Source organism: Cibotium barometz, chromosome 3, assembly GCF_041138505.1.
Source record: "Cibotium barometz isolate CiBa-2024 chromosome 3, ASM4113850v1, whole genome shotgun sequence".
NCBI lineage: Eukaryota > Viridiplantae > Streptophyta > Polypodiopsida > Cyatheales > Cibotiaceae > Cibotium > Cibotium barometz.
In genome coordinates, this window is record NC_141048.1 from 6096319 (window position 1) to 6116208 (window position 19890).

Here is a 19890-nt window from a genome sequence, read left to right on the forward strand (position 1 = left end):
CCACTATGTAGTGTTTTTATTATAAACACAAACAATAATACCAGACGTCAAAGCATAATTTGAAATTTTCGAAAATACAAAATAGACCTCCATGACTTCTTATTGTGAGCAAAAATTATGTGTACACAAACGATAAATAATAATCACACCAAACCTACAAATTTTAAAAAACAAAAATTGCAAAAATTTCCTCCATTGCTAATTCCCTTGACCACAAAACGCTTTGACTGACCCACTCCTCACAACGTTGTCCCTGTATGGCAGTACCAAGTAGACTAAATGGACCAAAAACAAAAAGATGGGGTGGTTTAACATTTAGTTTCACCAAATCACCATCTGCTTACATTGTTTTACAGAAGGAAGGGTAGGATTGACACTTGTCAAAGGCCACTAAGAATACTAGTGCACTTTATATATTGATTCTGAGTTTCAAGTTCAGCTTTCCGACCCACAACCTTTTCAGCAGCAAATTCGGTTGAAATAGGGTTTTTGTGGGGCCGTTTCCTTTCCTTGTGCTTTCTTCTCTCATTCGGACGTTTGATGGGTTTTTTTTATTTTTATATTTATTTATTTTTTGGGTGGGTGAGTGGGAGAGAGTGAGTGAGTGAGTGAGGGGGAGGGGTGACAAACTGTGTATGTATGTTAGTTGTTTCACTAGCTAACAGAGCCACAGCGCACACTCACCTTTTCATAGTTCCTTTGAAAGCTGGTAGGCGACCACACTTCCGCTGTTTTATATATTAACGTGCAGCATACTCTTGTAAGTTGATCCTGATCAGCTTTTGTGTGTATGTGTGTGTGTGAAGGAGAGTGGAAGGTGCAGGAAGCTCAATATGGCTGCTGCTTTTAAGCTTGCTCTTTTAATAACTATTGCTCTGACCAATTTGGCCGCGATCTCTCTCTTAAGCCCCAGCTTCATGAGCGCAGTGCTTGCGCAGACCCACATTGGGTTCTACGACAGCTCTTGCCCGAATGCAGAGTCCATAGTGAAGTCGACAGTTCGGATGCACACGCAATCGGACATCAGCATACCTGCAGGCCTGCTGCGCCTGCATTTCCACGACTGTTTTGTCCGGGTGAGCTTAGTTAGTTATACAAACGTCTTAAGCAGGCCCAGTACTACTTATAAATCTGTTGATAAGTACGTGCTGATCAGAGGTTGAATTATTGCGCAGGGGTGTGACGGATCCGTGCTCATAAGAGGACCCAACGCGGAGAGGTTGGCGCCAGCCAATCAAGGGCTCCGAGGGTTCGAGGTCATCGACGATGCCAAGGCCAAGATTGAGGCGGTGTGCCCTGGAGTTGTCTCCTGCGCCGACATACTCGCCCTCGCTGCCAAAGACGCCGTGGAGCTGGTATGATCGATCAAAATGCATGCAATTGTTTAGATCGCACAAGCATATGATTTATCCTCAGGCAATAATTATGATTATACGTATGCATGCATACACATACTATAACCCATTATATAAATCCTTCAACATTGAAAACAAGAAATAGCACGTGAGGTTCAACGGATTGGAAATGCAACCTGAAAACAATGTATAGATGTTGACCTTTGAATACACTCTATAACTGATCGTTTTTGTGTGTGTGTGTGCGCGCGCGCGCACGTGTGTGCGCGTGTGAGAGAGAGAGAGAGAGAGAGAGGAGGTCGGAGGGAGGGAGGCTGTATGTGGGTGCGTGGGTCTATGTGATGTGTATGAGTGTCTGAGAGAGAGAGAGAGCGCGCATGTGTGAGAGAGAGAGAGAGAGAGAGAGAGAGAGAGATTACAATGATCAAAGAGCAGAAATCTTTGTGATGTGTATGAGTGTCTGAGAGAGAGAGAGAGAGAGATTACAATGATCAAAGAGCAGAAATCTTTGTGATGTCTTTATCGATCATGTGATTGAACTTCTCCTATAATTAATTATCAGAGCAAGGGGCCTAGTTGGCGTGTTCCTCTTGGACGACTAGATGGGAGAGTGTCTTCTGCTTCAGATGCATCGAACATGCCTTCGCCCACAGACGCCACCGTCATCCTCAAGCAGAAGTTTGCTGAAAAAGGGCTCTCAGTAGAAGACCTTGTGTTACTCAGTGGTAAGCTATTACGAGTTCAATTCTCATGTTGATATATAGTATCTAGAGTAACCTTCTAAATTAGCACACTCCGTCCGAGTATAATATACGTACTGTGGATAATTATCAACTGTGGGTCTAGTTACGTGTCGATATATTCAATGTTTATCACAAGCTCTTTAATTGAGTTTGTGCGATTATATCATAATCCTTATGGATCTAGTCGTGTGCGATTATATCATAATCCTTATGGATCTAATCGTGTGTCACTTAAGCTTATGACAAGCTTTTCATAAGTGAGTATGAGTGTAATAAATTCTCGTTAGATTGATGCAGCTGTATATTTCTCAACCACTCTATCTGCTTATACTTCATGTTAGATTAACGTTTAATTAACCTTTATAATGTTTTTTTTTTGGGGGTGTGTGTAGGTGCCCACACGATTGGACAAACCGATTGCAGATTCTTCAGCTATAGGCTTTACGACTACACAGAATCAGGCCAGTCCGACCCCTCCATCAACAGTGATTTTGTGGGGGAGCTGCAAGACCTATGTCCGGCCAATGGAGATGGGTCGACCAAGGTGGCGTTGGATAGAGGAAGCCAGACCACCTTTGACACTAGCTTCTTCAAGAATGTGAACAAAGGCTATGGCGTGCTAGAGTCTGATCAGAGGTTCATGTCCGACGACACCACAGCCGATTATGTGAGAAGATACGGAGGGATTAATAAGAGCGGGGGGCTTGGAGGGCTCATTGGTGGCCTCATTGGTGGCCTTCTCGGTGGGGGATCATCGTTTGATTCGGCCTTTGCTAGCTCCATGGTTAAGATGAGCAACATCGAAGTGAAAGTAGGTGGTGATGATGATGGAGAAATACGAAAAGTATGCTCAACCTTTAATTGAAGGATTAGCCCCCCCCCTCTACCATCAGTTATAGTTGGAGCTGCAGACTGCAGACAGATGTAACTGATATTCATAGACAAGGATTTGAACATGAAATGCACAATCATGTCATTATATTTATAAATAAAAGCGATAATGTGAACCCTCCCACGTACACGATTTGTGCATATTTTTCGCATTGGCGAAGTTGTATTGGTTGGTTGGTTGGTAGCTAGCCAAGGTTACACGTTACTTGAGTCGAAGGTTATGCTTACTTAGATTGGTCGATCATTACATGTTTATCAGAGTTTAAACGAGATTGATCAATGGTTACAAGCTTAGCTTCTTAAGAGTGATCAGTAACATTTGCATGTTATCATTTTATGTGTTGACTCTACAATATCAGTTTAAACGAAAGTGAACAATGGTTACAAGCTTCTTAAGCGTGATCAGTAATGTTTGCATGTTATAAATTTATGTGTTGACTCTACAATACCAATCTTTTCTACCACACTTTAAAACTTATTATTCCTAAGTTTTTTTAAGAACTAACCATACAAATGTAGGATAGAGAGGATTAGAAAGATGTATCCATTTTTATTAGCATTCTCTTTAATAGAACATAATTTGAAATAAATCATTTCCATATAAAATGAAACCCTTGGTTACATAAGTCTTTGCTCATGAGCCAAAGGAACTTAAGGCGCCAAGACATAACTCATAAGACGAAATCTTATCCATGGTTGCACAACTCCCAATAGGAAGGAATCTTATCCGTAGCTGCACAACTCCCGACCTTGATGATCAGAGCAACCAATGGAAGTTTGCATCACACAAATTTATTGAACAAAGAGATTGTTCGTGAAAACATTTTATCTACTCTTTCCCATCCTTACTTTGTTCCTTTGAAAAGAATCACATGTTGCCAAGCTATATTCTTACCACCAATTGTTTGGCCCAATAATGTGAAATTCTTGATGGATTAGAGAATCACTTGAGCCTTTAGATTATGAGTTATTGGCACATAAACTAATGTATATTCATCATTAATAAGTTTCAACTCCAAGTTGTTAGTTTTTATTCCCAAGTACATTTAGAGGTACTATGGACAACCATGCCCCATTATACACACTTAAGGTGTTGATGAGTGTTGAGTATTGTGAGTGAAATTTTGTAGCTCTCCTTTGGCAGTCTATGAACATGTGATCGATTGCACATCATTCACATAAGGTGTAAATAATTATAGGTGTTAAAATGACATTCCAAGTTGGACAGTTTGCCACCTTGTGTGGTCCACGATAATAGAAGCATTGCAATGTTTGCCTAGCTTCTTCCTGAGCACTTCTTTTTTTGTTTGGGTCTTGTTTCTATTTGGGATGGGATGTCACTTGTGGAGACAATGGATGGGGGTTGTGTAGCCGTGTGGGGTGGCTTTCGGTTGAGTTTTTAATTTCCCTTTATCCTGCAAAGGGTTAGAGGCTAGGGTTTTCTTTGGCCACTATTGAACTCATTGCGATGTAGGGAGTTCAGAAAGAGGGGTTGTGGGCATGAATAGTTATGATAACCATATTTGTCGGTTTCCCTCTCATAGAATTTTTGGGCAATGAGGAGACGTTTAGGCACCCACCTGTAAGTAGTTGTAGGTTGAGGATAAGGTGGTGGGGCTAACTCCTTTGTGGAGGTCTTTGTCAGATGTTCTTTCTGTTTTTGTGGGTTTGTGGTTGCCTTATCAGAGGCTCCCGTGAGAGTCGGCCCATATGATGAGGAATAGGAGCTTTGGGGTTTACCAAAATTTTGGATTTTTCTAAGGTTCAAGGAGAGAGATTGGATCTCAAGGGATCCATAGAGTTGTCACACCCTCATCATAACCCTAGGCAATGAGGATTTTCTTGGTGGGTGGGTTGGGAGCAACGGGAATGAGCGGGTTCCTGCTAGTAGTTAGTGGTGTTAGTAGAGGAAGTTCTCTTAATGGGCTTGGTTGCCAAGGTTTGAGTTACTGAACCTTGGTGGGGATGAGGTTTTTGTTGTAGATGGGGTATATTGGCAAAGTAGAGGCCTCTTTTGGGTGGCACAGTTTTATATTGGTCAGGACAACACAGGGTGATTATGGTTGGTGATGGAAAGTGGTAACCTTGTGGAGGGGATGAGGCATTTGGAGTGGGTGGGGTATATTGGCAAAGTAGAGGCCTCTTTTTGGGTGGCATAGTTTTATATTGATTGGGAATCAGGGTGATTGTGGCTGGTGATGGAAAGTGGTCACCTTGTGGAGGGGAATTGGGTGGCTCATGCTCTTCATCTATCATGAAGACTGTAACTTGCCCTAAGGCCAGTTGTTGTGTTGTTGTTCTTATGTCCCAATGGATTTGACATTGGTTGTGTCCCATCCAGGCATAGCATAGAACTTGCCTTCCAAGGGGTTATTCCCAATATGAAACAGAATTGTAATAACACCTAAACATTGGACCAAATGCAAAACAATAGTGAGAGTGGCTTGGGTGTTCAATAATAATGGCCTCCCAAGAGTGCCATGTGTCATAGGACATTAAGTTATGATTAGCACCTGTATCAACAAGTGCGAGTTTTTTTGTGAAACCCGTCGATCTGGTCCTTCCTAGCCACAAATGCGTAGATTTTACTTCCCTCTCTTCTTCTTCCAAGTCAGCTACTTGGGCCATGTTTACTATGATTTGTTTGCCCCTAAGTTTTCCTTGTTGTTCCTTGGCTTCGCGTTGTGTTGTTTCTTTCATCTCTTCATGTTGATGTTTTTTTTGTTTCTTGAGGTGAATGGTTGTTAAGGTATTTTGGGTTAGTAGGCCGTAGTAGCACTTTAATTTGCCACCATTGAAATAACCTACCATTTCGACACTGTCAAGGGTTTCAATGCGCATTGTGCCTTGTGGGGTTATTTTAGTTACTAGGAAAGGTCCTAGTCCTCTGTATTTGAGTTTCATTTTGTGATATTGTGCTATAGAGGAGGACCATACCCCCCTTCCTCATTTTCTTGTCTTTAAGTTGATCATCGAAGTTTTTCTACCAACATGCCATACACAAGTGTGAGACGTGTTTCATCAAGCTTTTCAAGCTCACAGAGCCGGGTGCTTGGGATATTCCCAGTGAGTTTTCATGTACAGCCACTCTCAAACTTGGCATCAAGAACTCCATAGGCATGACCACATCAGTGCCATAGGTTAAGCTGAAGGGTGTCATGGCCACTTTATATGCTATGCCATATTAAGCCCAGAGTGCTACCGGCAACTTTTGTTCCTAGTTTTTACAACTTGCCTCTAGAGTTTTGGTCAAAATAGCGCATATGGTCTTATTTGTTCTCTTGGCTTAGCCATAGAGAGGATGGGAGATGGTGTACATGAAGATGAAGCGCGAGTAATAACCAACATTCCCCATGAATCATTGGACTCCTTTGAAATTGATAGGGGGTGGAAGCTCGAGAAGAATGAGTTGCACCTTGCTCTCATCTATGGAGAATCCATGTTCTACGACAATATATCCCAATATTACTCCATGATGGACCCAAAATTAGCATTTGAGAGGGTTGAGAGATCCTGTAAAGCTGCAATTTCTCTAGCACTTTCCTTAGACACCCCAAATGTGCTTTCCAAGAGCAGAGCTGACACAAAGGTCATCCATGAAGACTTCAAGGAATTTCCATAGATATTCCTTATAGGCTATGCACATTAGACAATGGAACGTTCCTAGGGGCATTGATAAGGCCAAATGGAAAGAGTAATTATGCATAGGTGCCCTGTTCTATGCCAAATGCTATTTTATGTTGATCTTTTGGGTCGATCAACACTTCATTATTGTAACCAAAAAAATCCATCAAGGAAACTATAGGCTTCCTTTCCTGCCACTCATTCGAGCACACGTTCTATGAAGGGCAATGGATAGTGGTCTCATATCACGGTGGCATTGACCTTTTTGAGGTCTACACACACTCTTTTTGGGTACTATCACTATGGGTGAAACCGAATCTATGTGCTCTATTTCTCATAAATGAATCTGGCATCTATGAGTTGTTTGGTTTCTTCCTGAACCATTTTGGAGTATTTGGGATTCATATGGTAGGCTCTCTGCTTTACAATCCTTGCTCCCTCGACTATGGGAATGATGTGTTTGACCACTTCAGGGGGCACACCCTTCGTATATCTATATACTTCCATGCGAAGTAGTCTTTGAATTCTATGAGAAGAAAGATAAGATCTTTTTCTTCTTATATAGAGAGGTCTTCCCCCATGTTCATGGGCTTAGGATCTTCCCTCGGACTTGCCATGTTAATTTCCTTGACCTTGGTTGGACCATCATAGGATGTTCATGGCTTCCCATCATGGGTTCTTTGGGCCTTGTCATATTGCAAGAAATGGTCTCCAGCCTTGCAGGCCTGAAAGAGTTGGGGGACTTGTTTAGTCTCTTCAACCTTAGCGCTTTCTTCCTCCATTAGCCTTTTGGCTTCTTTTTTATCTAGCGCCAAATTTCTGTTTTGTGCTTTGCGTGTCGAGAAGCAAGGCTTTTGTGGTGGTTCAGGCTAGGGATTAGCTCTTCCTTCTAGTGTTGTGGTTACCATGTTACCTGGAATGAGAAACTCATTGAGCTTCTTTTCCTAGACTTGGGAGAAGTAAAAATGTGGACAGCTTTGATGTACCTTAGTCAATGTTCTTCCAACTCTATTAAGAAGACATATGCTTATTTTCCTCGGAAGCCATTGGATTTATATGTTTTGCAGGGCTGGCTTCCCTCCAACTTTATTTCCTCTCTGTTGCACACAGGTTCCTAGCTTGTAGCATTGGGCATGCATGCAACGCTCAGCATATAGAAGGATGTGATTTCTTACCCATCAACCATGGCATATCTTGTACCCTTGCGTTTTGGAAGTTTGTCTAGGGTGGCAAGGATATGCATCGAGTTCTTAGAGCCTTCCAGCTCTCGGAGGGGTGAAAATTCCACACTATCCCATTCTTCATCTAGCCTTTTATGTCATGTTTGACAAAAATGGACTACAGTGAATCTAGCTGTCAATAGCGAGTCCTCCATAAAGGGCCTTCCAATCATAGGATGAATCTTCCAAGTGCGAAGGTTAGCCTTTAACATTTGGTATTTCTTTCAAATGTAGATATGATCCGTGTCCCATTCATGTATCATTTTGAAGGGAAGTCCCAAGATGCAATCATAAGAGATCAGCTATTGGCCAAAGTTCATCAACACAAAGGTGTGTCAAAAATTGGTTCTGAGAATCTTTATATTCAATTTCTTCAAAAGTCCTATGGGTTTTACGGTGGCTCCATCAGGAAGTTTGACGAGTAAAGCAATGCCGTCCATGGAAGGTTACCCCCACTTCTCCCATGATCATTGCTTTTTAGTAACAATGCTCACTCCTATCCCGCCATCTAGGATGGCGGTGACTTGAAGGTTATCAAAAGTTAAGGACAATGCTGCGTTAAGTTCATCTATTTCAAAGTATTTCCCTAACTTGTTTACTTGGGCCGTGGGAGTGCCGGTGATTCCATTTGGTTCTATGAACCACCCCCCTCAGTCTTGTCAGATCTCCCTAGCTCCACCGATTCTTCCATCCTTGCTCTGAGTCATCATTTAGGGGACAACATCCTTACATGTCCTAGGTTTTCCTAATTTTGTGAGGTAGATACTTATGCGGCTGCATGAGCGGTAGCTCTTCTTCTACTTTGCATTATGGTGACCGCATTTAGAGGCACTGTGTGAATGAAGCCATCTCATACACTCTGCAAGTTAATGCTGGTGCTAGGTTTAACTTCATTTCCCTTCCTAGGTGTACTCATCCTCAATGGAAAATCCTTGTATATATGATCTATTTCACATCCTATGCATATCCTATACATAAGGGAGTCAAGGCGGATTTACCCACAGGAGTACTAGCCATCCATTTCTTGATAGGCTTCACTAATGGCAACTCCGTCATTTGGGTCCCATAGAAAAACCCTCAAAAGTTGGCCCAATCCACAAAAATCAAGCAAGTACATGCCCAATCCACGCAGCTAGTTTGGAGGCCAATGAGGAAGCAAGTACATGCCCAATCCAATGCCCAATCCACGCAGCTAGTTTGGAGGCCAATGAGGAAGCAAGTCCTCTCTTCATCAACCAATTCCCATGGGTTTGCCCACAGGAGTACTAGCCATCCTATGCATAAGGGAGTCAAGGCGGATTTACCCACACGAGTAGTAGCCATCCATTTCTTGATAGCTTCACTAATGGCAACTCCGTCATTTGGGTCCCATAGAAAAACCCTCAAAAGTTGGCCCAATCCACAAAAATAAAGCAAGTACATGCCCAATCTCCACGCAGCTGGTTTGGAGGCCCAATCCTTATGGATCTAGTCGTGTACGATTATATCATAATCCTTATGGATCTAGTCGTGTGTCACTTAAGCTTATGAAAAGCTTTTCATAAGTGAGTATGAGTGTAATAAATTCTCATTAGATTGATGCAGCTGTATATTTCTCAACCACTCTATCTGCTTATACTTCATGTTAGATTAACGTAATTAACCTCTAGAATGTTTTTTTTTTGGGGTGTGTGTAGGTGCCCACACCATTGGACAAACCACTTGCAGATTCTTCAGCTATAGGCTTTACGACTACACAGAATCAGGCCTGTCCGACCCCTCCATCAACAGTGATTTTGTGGGGGAGCTGCAAGACCTATGTCCGCGGCCAATGGAGATGGGTCGACCAAGGTGGCGTTGGATAGAGGAAGCCAGAACACCTTTGACACTAGCTTCTTCAAGAATGTGAACAAAGGCTATGGCGTGCTAGAGTTTGATCAGAGGTTCATGTCCGACGACACCACAACCGATTATGTGAGAAGATACGGTGGGATTAATAAGAGTGGGGGGCTTGGAGGGCTCATTGGTGGCCTCATTGGTGACCTTCTCAGTGGGGGATCATTGTTAATTTACCAAGGGCTACAACTTTCCTCTCTTGTGTAGGCATTGTGAATGCATAATCGATATAATGGTACTTAAGCAATCGATCGAAGATTCTCATGAATGCATGAAGTGTGCAAAAGTGAATATTCTTTAGTGGAAAATCAATGATGGGGCTCCAATTTAAATTCCTGTTTAGTTCTCCTAGCATATCAGGAGACATGACACCTTCCACCCATCTTGCATTTGGTTGTTCCTCATCTTCATCAGTTGACTCGGTTCGATATACTGCATCTTCATGTTGCTTCTTCCCTTTCTTGGGACCTTTCAAGGCATCCTTCCCAACAGAACCAAACTTCTGCATACCTTTTCCATTTGTCTTTTTCTGCCTAGGAATATCAATATGAGCATTGCAGTATGGACAAGGCCATCTTGATGTCACGTCTTGAGCACAACCCATCATGCATTTAATTATCTTTAAATCTCCCCCAAGATGCCAATCCACCTTGAACTTTCCTATGTTTTCTAAATCCAAAAGTTGACCATCAATTTGCTTTTTGATTACGTCTGCTATCTAGGGAGTCCTTTCAAACATCCATGTCAATACCTCATGTGTCTCCTTCGGTACCTCGAATACACCAAGCCACCAGACCTCTTTCTCAAATTGCACACTAAAACTTGGTTTGGTAGTCTTTTCTCATGCACATATCATGGCCTCATTCATGAATGTAATGCTCATACGTTCTAGCTTCCAACCTTTCACAATTTTGCACTCATCTAACTTGAGCACAAATGAAAGTGTGCTCCCCAAAACTGTAAATAAACGGTAATTTACAATATTCAAAACAAAATAATCGTCTTCATTTTCTACTAAAAAACATGAATAGTAGCAATTGCAAGTTCTCACCTTCTGGTGAAAGACCATAGCTTGTTGTAGTCTCTCAATATGAACAAAGATGTTCTTGTGAACATCATAGTGAAATTATGTACTTGTTGTCTTGATTTTCTTTCTGCTCGACCTTATATCTAATGTTAGTGTGCCCTCAACATGATAAAACTGTCCTATAGCTCGATCCACATCATCATTATTGATACACTTGACATTGTGAATCACTTGAGTATAGGAAATAAAGTGCCAGTGATTCCTTGTCTTAGAAATGCATCTTTTACAACCTGATGGATTGCTTGGTACCCATTCATGCTGATTCCAACCGCATCACAAGCATGTTGAATTAATGAAGAATCGATGGAGGTGGTAATCTCGCTCACCACATTGCTAACAATTGCTTGGCATATTTTAGGACGATGAGGGTCAGTAATATAATTGAGAGAATATCCTTGGTATTCATAATGGCTTTGACCAAATCCTTCCATCCCTCTAAGTTAGAACTGCACACCTCTTGTAGAAAATTCCTGGCAGAACACACATCATGACTATTTTGTTTAAATCACTGAGTGCATAATTGAAAGTTTATGTTACTTTGTTGTACAAATCCTTTTCTTCCGTGCTCCACCTTTAAATGCAAGAGTTCTATACCAACCAATGTCTTTCTGTGTTCACGAGCACCATTTAGCGTTGCTTTGAGTCATTTGATAAGTTCCTCTAGCCTTTGAATCTTTTCATCTGTCTCCCCACATTCTCTGCGAGGATCTCTTTCATTTTATCTGATGATGTTTTAAATCCTTCTTGACATTGTAAAAGGGTAAATTGTGATGCTTGCAATTAAGATTGGAGAATATGGGTTTGCCAAGCTCCACTTGTAGTCAATCTTCTGCAGTATCCTAACAAGCCAAGCTCTCCTTCACCAACAAATTGCATAAAAGATGATAAATCACGAAAAGGAGGGTTTGCTCTTAATGGAGGGTCAATTGGATAGAGACGCACATCAAACCAAAGATCTACATTTTTCTCCTTACCTATCCTACGAGCTTGGACAGATTGTGCATCAGTAGGATGGATTTTTTTTAGAGCTGCCATACTCTTCAAGAATACGAATGTGTAAATCAACCTTCCGTTTTCTAGCTTCACAAGGAGCTACACACACAACTCGCAAAGGCTCCATAGCTAAGCAGAGGAAGAAGCTAAAGCAGAGAGATCCTCAAAGGGAGGGAGAGAGAGAGAGAGAGAGAGAGAGAGAGAGAGTGAGTGAGAGAGACTGTTAAAGCTTTGTTGTTGGAGGTTTAACACAAATCCGTTTTTCTAAGTAGAAAATGATATTTTTGAGATACAAATATACTAACATAGAGTTTTTCATCAATAAATTACATTTATGAGAAATTTTAAAAAAAAATTAGGGTCCCCACGATTTCGAATGTAGTGGTTCCTTTTACAATTAGTTATGTTTATGGGGTTGTGGGGACCTGATAATTAGTTATGGATGTATTGGCTCGTGACAAGCTTCTGACGTGACCCTTGAATTACAAGCTTTTTGGAGGAAAATTTTCTTTTCATCATACATATTTGTTGGGTGGTGTTTTTTCCACGTCAAAATGTTAAAAAAATTTAAAAATTTTTACTTTTTGGGATGACCCACCTAAATAGGAGAATGTTTTGCTAATGTGGAAGGGAGATATGGTGGGAGTTAGTGAGAGGAGATTTTAAACTGACAAGAAAGATTCAATTTGTAGAGAGTAAAGATAAAAAATTCAAAAAGTAAGAGAAAGTATGAGGAAAGTCAAAAAGTAAGAGAGAGAGTATGAGAATATTCCCTTTAAAAAGTGAAACTAGGAGGGTATGGCTGATGTGGCAAGGCAAAAAATAAGGGTCATCATAGCCTTTATCTCCCTTAAGCCCAGCTTTTTAAGCTCTAATCCCTTAAAATTAAGAATCCTTATTAGGAGGCACTTTTTGGGTCCAAAAAATTCCTAATGCTGCCCACAAAATCAATGCCTCATTTTTTAAATGGTTGAGGACACAACAGGATTAAGGGGTATTCTGTCCTTATGGTGTGAAATCGCTACCCATTGGCATTCATCGAATCGTTTGACGTACTCTGTGGCATCTCCAAACATAGTCGGCCACCACCACAGCCCAGCCAGTAGGACTTTTCAAGCAGGTGCGAAATGTCCTCCTACGATTCCAGAGTGGGCTTGCTTTAAAATAGAAACATATTCATCCTCCCGGACACATCACCTCATGATTCCTTCTTTTCCCTGCCTATAGAGTTATCCTGGGGACGATCAACTGATAAGCTTTTTTGATGAGGTGTCTTGCTATGTCCTTGTTAATTGGTGCTTTGTTCGATAGGCCATTAACTAAGAAATGTGCAACTTCTCCTCCCCATTCAGGAACTAAACATAGCTGGCAGGTCATCATCGACACCCACCGCGGGTGGCTCTCCATTAGAAATGTGGGACATATGGTCAGCCAATACATGTTGTGAGCCTTTTGAGCCTTTTTGTACTATTACTGTAAAGTCAAATTCTAGCAAAATTTCAAGCCATCTATTAATTTTTCCCACTAGTACAGGGTTTATTTACCAAGTAAATATAGACCATGGCTAGCCCTTGTCTTTCCGTGGTGGTATAGTTCCGCTATGCATCATTAAATTGGTGGAGTAGCAAAACTTACAGGGAAATCCCTATTGTATTCTCCGGGGGATGAGATAGTACACAACCAATTGCAAAGGCATACGTGTCTATGTGGACATGGAATATGATCTCCCAATTAGGGAATCTCAGGATAAGAGCGCTTGGCAGTGCCTTTTTTAGGCAGTCATACCCTTGTTGGCACTCATCTGTTCATTCAAAAATTACTAGGAGTCCATAGAGAGGATGGGTAATGTCGGCATACATGAAGATGAAGTGCCAGTAATAACCAACATTCCCCATGAATCATTAGACTCCTTTGAAATTGATAGGGGGTGGCAGCTCGAGAATGAGTTGCACCTTGCTCTCATTTGTGGAGATTCCATGTTCTATGACAATATATCCCAATATTACTCCATGCTGGACCCAAAATTAGCATTTGAGAGGGTTGAGAGAGATCCTGTAAAGCTACAATTTCTCTACTACTTTCCTTAGACACCCCAAATGTGCTTTCCAAGTGGAGCTGACACAAAGGTCATCCATAAAGACTTCAAGGAATTTCCATAGGTATTCCTAGGCTATGCACATTAGGTGTTGGAAGGTTCCTAGGGGCATTGGTAAGGCCAAATGGCATGACTTAATATGCCTATGTGCCCGGTTCTATGGAAAATGCTATTTTATGTTGATCTTTTGGGTCGATAACACTTCATTATTGTAACCGAAAAATCTGTCAAGGAAACTATAGGCTTCCTTTGTGCCACTCGTTCAAGCACATGTTCTATGAAGGGCAATGGATAGTGGTCTCATATCACAGTGGCATTGACCTTTTTAAGGTCTACGCACACTCTCACTTTACCATTCCTTTTGGGTACTATCACTATAGGTGAAACCCAATCTATGTGCTCTATTTCATAAATGAATTTGGCATCTATGAGTCGTTTGGTTTCTTCCCGAACCATTTTGGAGTATTCGAGATTCATAGGGTAGGCTCTCTGCTTTACAATCCTTGCTCCCTTGGGAATGGTGTGTTTGACCACTTCAGGGGGCACACCCTTCATATCTATATACTTCCATGCAAAGTAGTCTTGGAATTCTTTGAGAAGAAAGATAAGATCTTTTTCTTCTTCTGTAGAGAGGTCTTCCCCCATGTTCATGGGCTTAGGATCTTCCCTCAGGCCTGCCATGTTAATTTCCTTGACCTTGGTTGTACCATCATAGGATGTTCATGGCTTCCCATCGTGGGTTCTTTGGGCCTTATCATATTGCAAGAAATGGGGTCTCCAGCCTTGCAGGCCTGAAAGAGTTGGGGGACTTGTTTAGTCTCTTCAACCTTAGCCCTTTCTTCCTCCATTAGCCTTTTGGCTTCTTTTTCATCCAGCACCAATTTTTTGTTTTGTGCTTTGCGTGCAGAGAAGCAAGGCTTTTGTGGTTCGGGCTAGGGATTAGCTCTTCCTCCTAGTTTTGTGGTTACCATGTTACCTAGAATGAGAAACTCATTGAGCTCCTTTTCCCAGACTTAGCAGAAGTAAAAAGGTGTGTGGACAGCTTTGATGTACCTCAGCCAATGTTCTTGCAACTCTATCAAGAAGACATATGCTTAGTTTCCTCGGAAGCCATTGGATTTATGTGTCTTGTAGGGCTAGTTTCCCTCCAACTTTATTTCCTCTCTGTTGCACACAGGTTCCTAGCTTGTAGCATTAGGCATGCATGCAACCCTAAGCATATAGAAGGATGTGATTTCTTGCCCATCAACCGTGGCAAATCTTGTACCCATGCATTTAGGAAGTATGTCTAGGGTGGCAAGGATATGCATCCAGTTCTCAGAGCCTTCCAGCTCTCAGAGGGGTGAAAATTCCACACTATCCCATTCTTCATCTAGAGTTTTATGGCTTGTTTGACAAAAATGGACTACGGTGAATCCAGTTGTCATTAGCGAGTCCTCCGTGAAGGGCTTTCCAATCATAGGATGGATCTTCCAAGTGCGAAGGTTAGCCTTTAACATTTGGTATTTCTTTCAAATGTGGATATGATCCGTGTCCCATTCATGTATCATTTTGAAGGGAAGTCCCAAGATGCAATCATAAGAGATCAGCTATTGGCCAAAGTTCATCAACACAAAGGTGTGTCAAAAGTTGGTTCTGAGAATCTTTATATTGAAATTCTTCAAAAGCCCTATGAGTTTTATGGTGGTTCCTTCAGGAAGTTTCACGAGTAAAGCAGTGCCATCCATGGAAGGTTCCCCCCACTTCTCCCAGCATTGCTTAGTAACAATGCTCACTCCTATCCCGCCATCTAGGATGGCGGTGACTTGAAGGTTATCAAAAGTTAAGGACAATGGTGCATTAAGTTTGTCTCTTTCAAAGTATTTCCCTAACTTGTTTACTTGGGCCGTGGGAGCGCCCGGTGATTCCATTTGGTTCTATGAATCCATCCTCATCAGTCTTGTAAGATCTCCCTAGTTCCACTGGTTCTTCCATCCTTGCTCCGGGTCATCCTTCCATCCAATCTTCCAAATCTTTCTATAAACTCACGTTTCCTCAAAGTAAGGTACCAATAGGAATTTGGATTTGTGAAGAAAGGAAGGAGGAAAGGCCTCCGATGTCTCTTGGGATGGATGCAAGTTCCTGAGTTGGATTATCCCTCTTCATAATTAGGCTTTTATGGGTATAGAGTACAGGAATACGAGCTTCTGTGTCCGCTCTTTTTCAATGATCATTGCTCAGTTTTTTGAGATACTACCTCATGCAGGGTATCAATGGCTTTTGGTTCTATTTTTCAAGGGACTCTCTCAGGAAGGGCTTGGTTGTCGGGGCCTATGTCAAGCTTTTGGGTTTCCTCTATTGATTGAAAGTTCATCATAGGGGAACCTTCAGCCATAGGTACCGCTCGAGGTTCCTCCTCTAATTGAGCTTGACATTCCTTAACCAAGTCTTGGGCAGCCTTTAGCCTTTCCTCTCTTCAATGGGGATCGGGTATTCAGCAACCTTTCAGGGTAGCCAATTGGGGTCAATTTTCCCTTTCTCTTGAGGGACTAAGGGTATCATCTTCTCCTCATCAGATGAGGAGGATGACACACATGAGTGGTTGTCCCCTCATCGAACCCACTCTTTTTGACCACACAGCTATCCCCTTTGCTGATCTTTGTGGCCTTTTCCTTCCTCAAACACCTAGTTGTGCATGCTTGTTTAGGGACCTATTTAGGGGACAAAATCCTTGCATGTCCTAGGTTTTCCTAATTTTGCGAGGTAGATACTTATGCGGCTGCATATGCGGTAGCTAAACTCTGCAAGTTAATGCTAGTGCTAGATTTAACTTCATTTCCCTTCCTAGGTGTACTCATCCTCAATGGACAATCCTTGTATATATGATCTATTTCACATCATGTGCATAAGGGAGTCAAGGCGGATTTACCCACAGGAGTACTAGCCATCCATTTCTTGATAGGCTTCACTAATGGCAACTCCCTCATTTAGGTTCCATTGAAAAACCCTCAAAAGTTGGCCTAGTCCACAAAAATCAAGCAAGTACATGCCTAATCCATGCAACTGGTTTGGGGGCCAATGAGGAAGCAAGTCCTCTCTTCATCAACCAATTCCCACGGACTTGCCCACACACAAAACATGGGCACTCATAAGCTCAATTTGCCCAGTCCTTTTAACGAAAAGAGCCTCGTCCACAATGCTCCAACCCGCCCCTCCACTCCTCACCAAACCAAGTGGCAAGGCCACAAATGCTAGAGCTTATACAGCCACTCAATGAAAACCTCAAGGGTAAGCTCAAAAATCTAGCCAGTTGGGCTAATCAGTACAAAACCCTCTTTTGGGGTGCTGACCACATAAACTGCCTTGAAGTCCTCACCCAAGAGAACCCAAAAAGAAAAACTCAATTGTCTCTAGGTGATTAGGACAACAGGCACACCTTTCTCCCTCTCCCATGCACAACACCTACAATTCTCACTAGGCTCTTTCATTTACGCACATACCACAACAAGCTTCATCATCAATAGCCATCCAAGTACATCGGGGACCATGGTGGGTGCAAGCGTGGTTAATGGTACAACCCATCCCTAGATCTTCACCCCCGCTTCAACTAAATAATTGTACTTCATGCCGCCTCATTGACCTTACATTCAACTTCTTCATATGCTACCTTAGCTTTGGAAGCCAAAGGTTGACTACAACATGCATATTGCAATCATGATCCATAGTAGCTTCTACTTCCATAATCAAAGTTGCTACACCTATGGATCGTTGCTACTATCAACTACCACTTTCATCAAAACATGATCCCAATCACATGAGCAACAATGACAGAAGAAGACAAACCACTACAATAGAAAGAGAGAACAGTGAACACCAACCAACAACACCCAAGGGAGCCAAGATGCCCATTAAGGTGTCTTGATGAAGATGCTATCGTTACATGTAAATTGCCATCATAATATAGCATCTTGGAGTGCAAGCAGTTTTCCATATAAGTTATATGCTTGTCCCTCCAGAACCCCCACCTTACCACTTCCTTTACTAACACCGTTGTTTCACTAACCCCTCATCAACACCACCACCTACTACTAGTTGGATACTAGTCATTAAGTATTATGTGTTGGTCTACTCATTCAAGTACTATGATTCCTCCCATGAGAATGTTAACACCGCGAAGGGAACCCAAAAAAAAGAAGGAAAACAACAAAAACAAAATAATGGGTACTACTGGGCAAATACAAAAAAGCAGATCCCATTCGACTAGATGGATACTTAATCGCTAGTACTCCACTAACTTCATTCCATCTTACTAACCCCCCCACCCCCTCTCATTTTTGGAGAGACAAGAGGACCAACCAAGTGCAATTGGATACTAATGAAATCAAGTAGCAATTATGGACTACATCTTAATGAGCTTGAATACACGTAAAGGGACAAGATGCAACGATGATTTTCATTAAAAACTAGACTTGTTATATAGCCTTTGGATACAAGACGATAACATCATTGCTTAGGTGGTAAATATTTCCTCTAAATCCAATTCCCAAAGGTGCTCCTAGATTTACTCTACCTTTTACATGAATATCTCTACTTGATCCTCTCAATTATCCCATGTGGCTAATCTTGCCTACATCATCACTTACATGAAGCTAGGAATCTACCCTTTGACTTTGGCATTCATCCTTTTATTACTCCTTACATTTACGCTCACAATAACCTTTGAGATCGAACTCAACCACCAAGAGGATGTTCATGTGTGCATGTGATGGAGCATATCCAAAAGATGTGAGCCAAAGAAGCTAGGTTGCATAATTATTGAGAAAATGAATCATAGTATGTATTGTCATTGGAGAGATTAGTGAGTGATTGGCAGTTGTTCAGAGTGATTATGAAATCGAGGAGTTGGAATGCCATGATGAAATTAGGCCTTCATTGGCAATTTAAAATTGAAAGATGGAATAACCACTCACTTTTTCAAGCATATGCGAAAGGTCTTTATGCATGGGTCACAATGATTCACTATGTCTAATGCAAGCACCTTGTAATTCACTACGTCTAATGCAAGCACCTTGTAATTCACTATGTCTAATGGGCAAGCACCTTGTAATTCACTATGTCTAATGCAAGCACCATGTAATTCACTATGTCAAATGCAAGCACCATGTAATTCACTATGTCTAATGCAAGCACCTTGTAATGTAGTGAAAGTACTTTATGCATGGGTCGCAACAATTCACTGTGTTGTCTAATGCAAACACCTTTTAATGTAGTGCCCTGAATAACCACTTATACCATTTTTTAACACATTTGTTAATGAGAACGTTTTCTAGAAAGGAGCAGTTTGATCAATTATAAGGCCAATTATATTATCTTTATGTGATTTGTCAACTGCACAATATTCGTGTGGGAGGAATTCTCACTAGGATTAGTATGTAGGATAATATTAGAAAATGGTGTAATAATTTTTCTGAGTAATTTTTTCAACACTTTGGACGAGGTCTGGCTAGTCCCAAGGGGGTTTGTGGGCTTGTCACATAGAGGGTCAATAATGGTGTAGTTTTGGCCAAGTTTTCTTTTTGGAATCCAAATAGATGATGTTCCCTCATATCATTAGGGAAAATTTGGACTCAAATTATGCCCTTTAAGGATTTTTATGCATTCTCTCTCTACAAAAATGGGCACATGGTGAAATTTTTACAAATCAACTCAGAAGTGAGCAAAGTTTAGACATTTGGAATCTACTCTTGTCCAGACCTTTCCAATGATATATAGCATGATGGGAAATTTTGCACATTCAAGAAGTCCCCAAATTTGGTGATGATGTGGCACATTACATTTGGAATCTACTCTTGTCAAGACCTTTCCAATATATATAGCATGATGGAAAATTTTACACATTCAAGAAGTCCCCAAATTTGGTGATGATATGGCACATTACATGCCACATCATCACCAAATTTGGGGACTTCTTGAATATGCAAAATTTCTCATCATGCTATATATCATTGGAAAGGTCTCAAAGAGTAGA

The 19890-nt window shown here is 41.5% G+C and overlaps 1 protein-coding gene across 1 annotated transcript; it reads left to right on the forward strand.

Moving 5' to 3' along the window:
- Window positions 1–588: 588 nt before the first annotated feature.
- LOC147639641 (peroxidase 25-like) lies at window positions 589–3117 on the forward strand. Its single transcript, XM_086822289.1, has 5 exons — window positions 589–709; window positions 807–1076; window positions 1176–1355; window positions 1918–2080; window positions 2491–3117. The coding sequence occupies exons 2-5, from the start codon at window positions 834–836 to the stop codon at window positions 2961–2963; spliced, it is 1059 nt and encodes a 352-aa protein (XP_086678415.1). The 5' UTR covers window positions 589–709; window positions 807–833; the 3' UTR covers window positions 2964–3117.
- The last annotated feature ends 16773 nt before the right edge of the window (window positions 3118–19890 follow it).

What these genes read in the sequence shown, in the direction of transcription:
- LOC147639641 (XM_086822289.1), top strand. Translation starts at nt 834, where the DNA reads ATGGCTGCTGCTTTTAAGCTTGCTCTTTTAATAACTATTGCTCTGACC. An exon ending in TCCACGACTGTTTTGTCCGG is followed by an intron (nt 1,077 to 1,175) that starts GTGAGCTTAGTT and finishes ATTATTGCGCAG; the next exon opens with GGGTGTGACGGATCCGTGCT. An exon ending in AGACCTTGTGTTACTCAGTG is followed by an intron (nt 2,081 to 2,490) that starts GTAAGCTATTAC and finishes GGGTGTGTGTAG; the next exon opens with GTGCCCACACGATTGGACAA.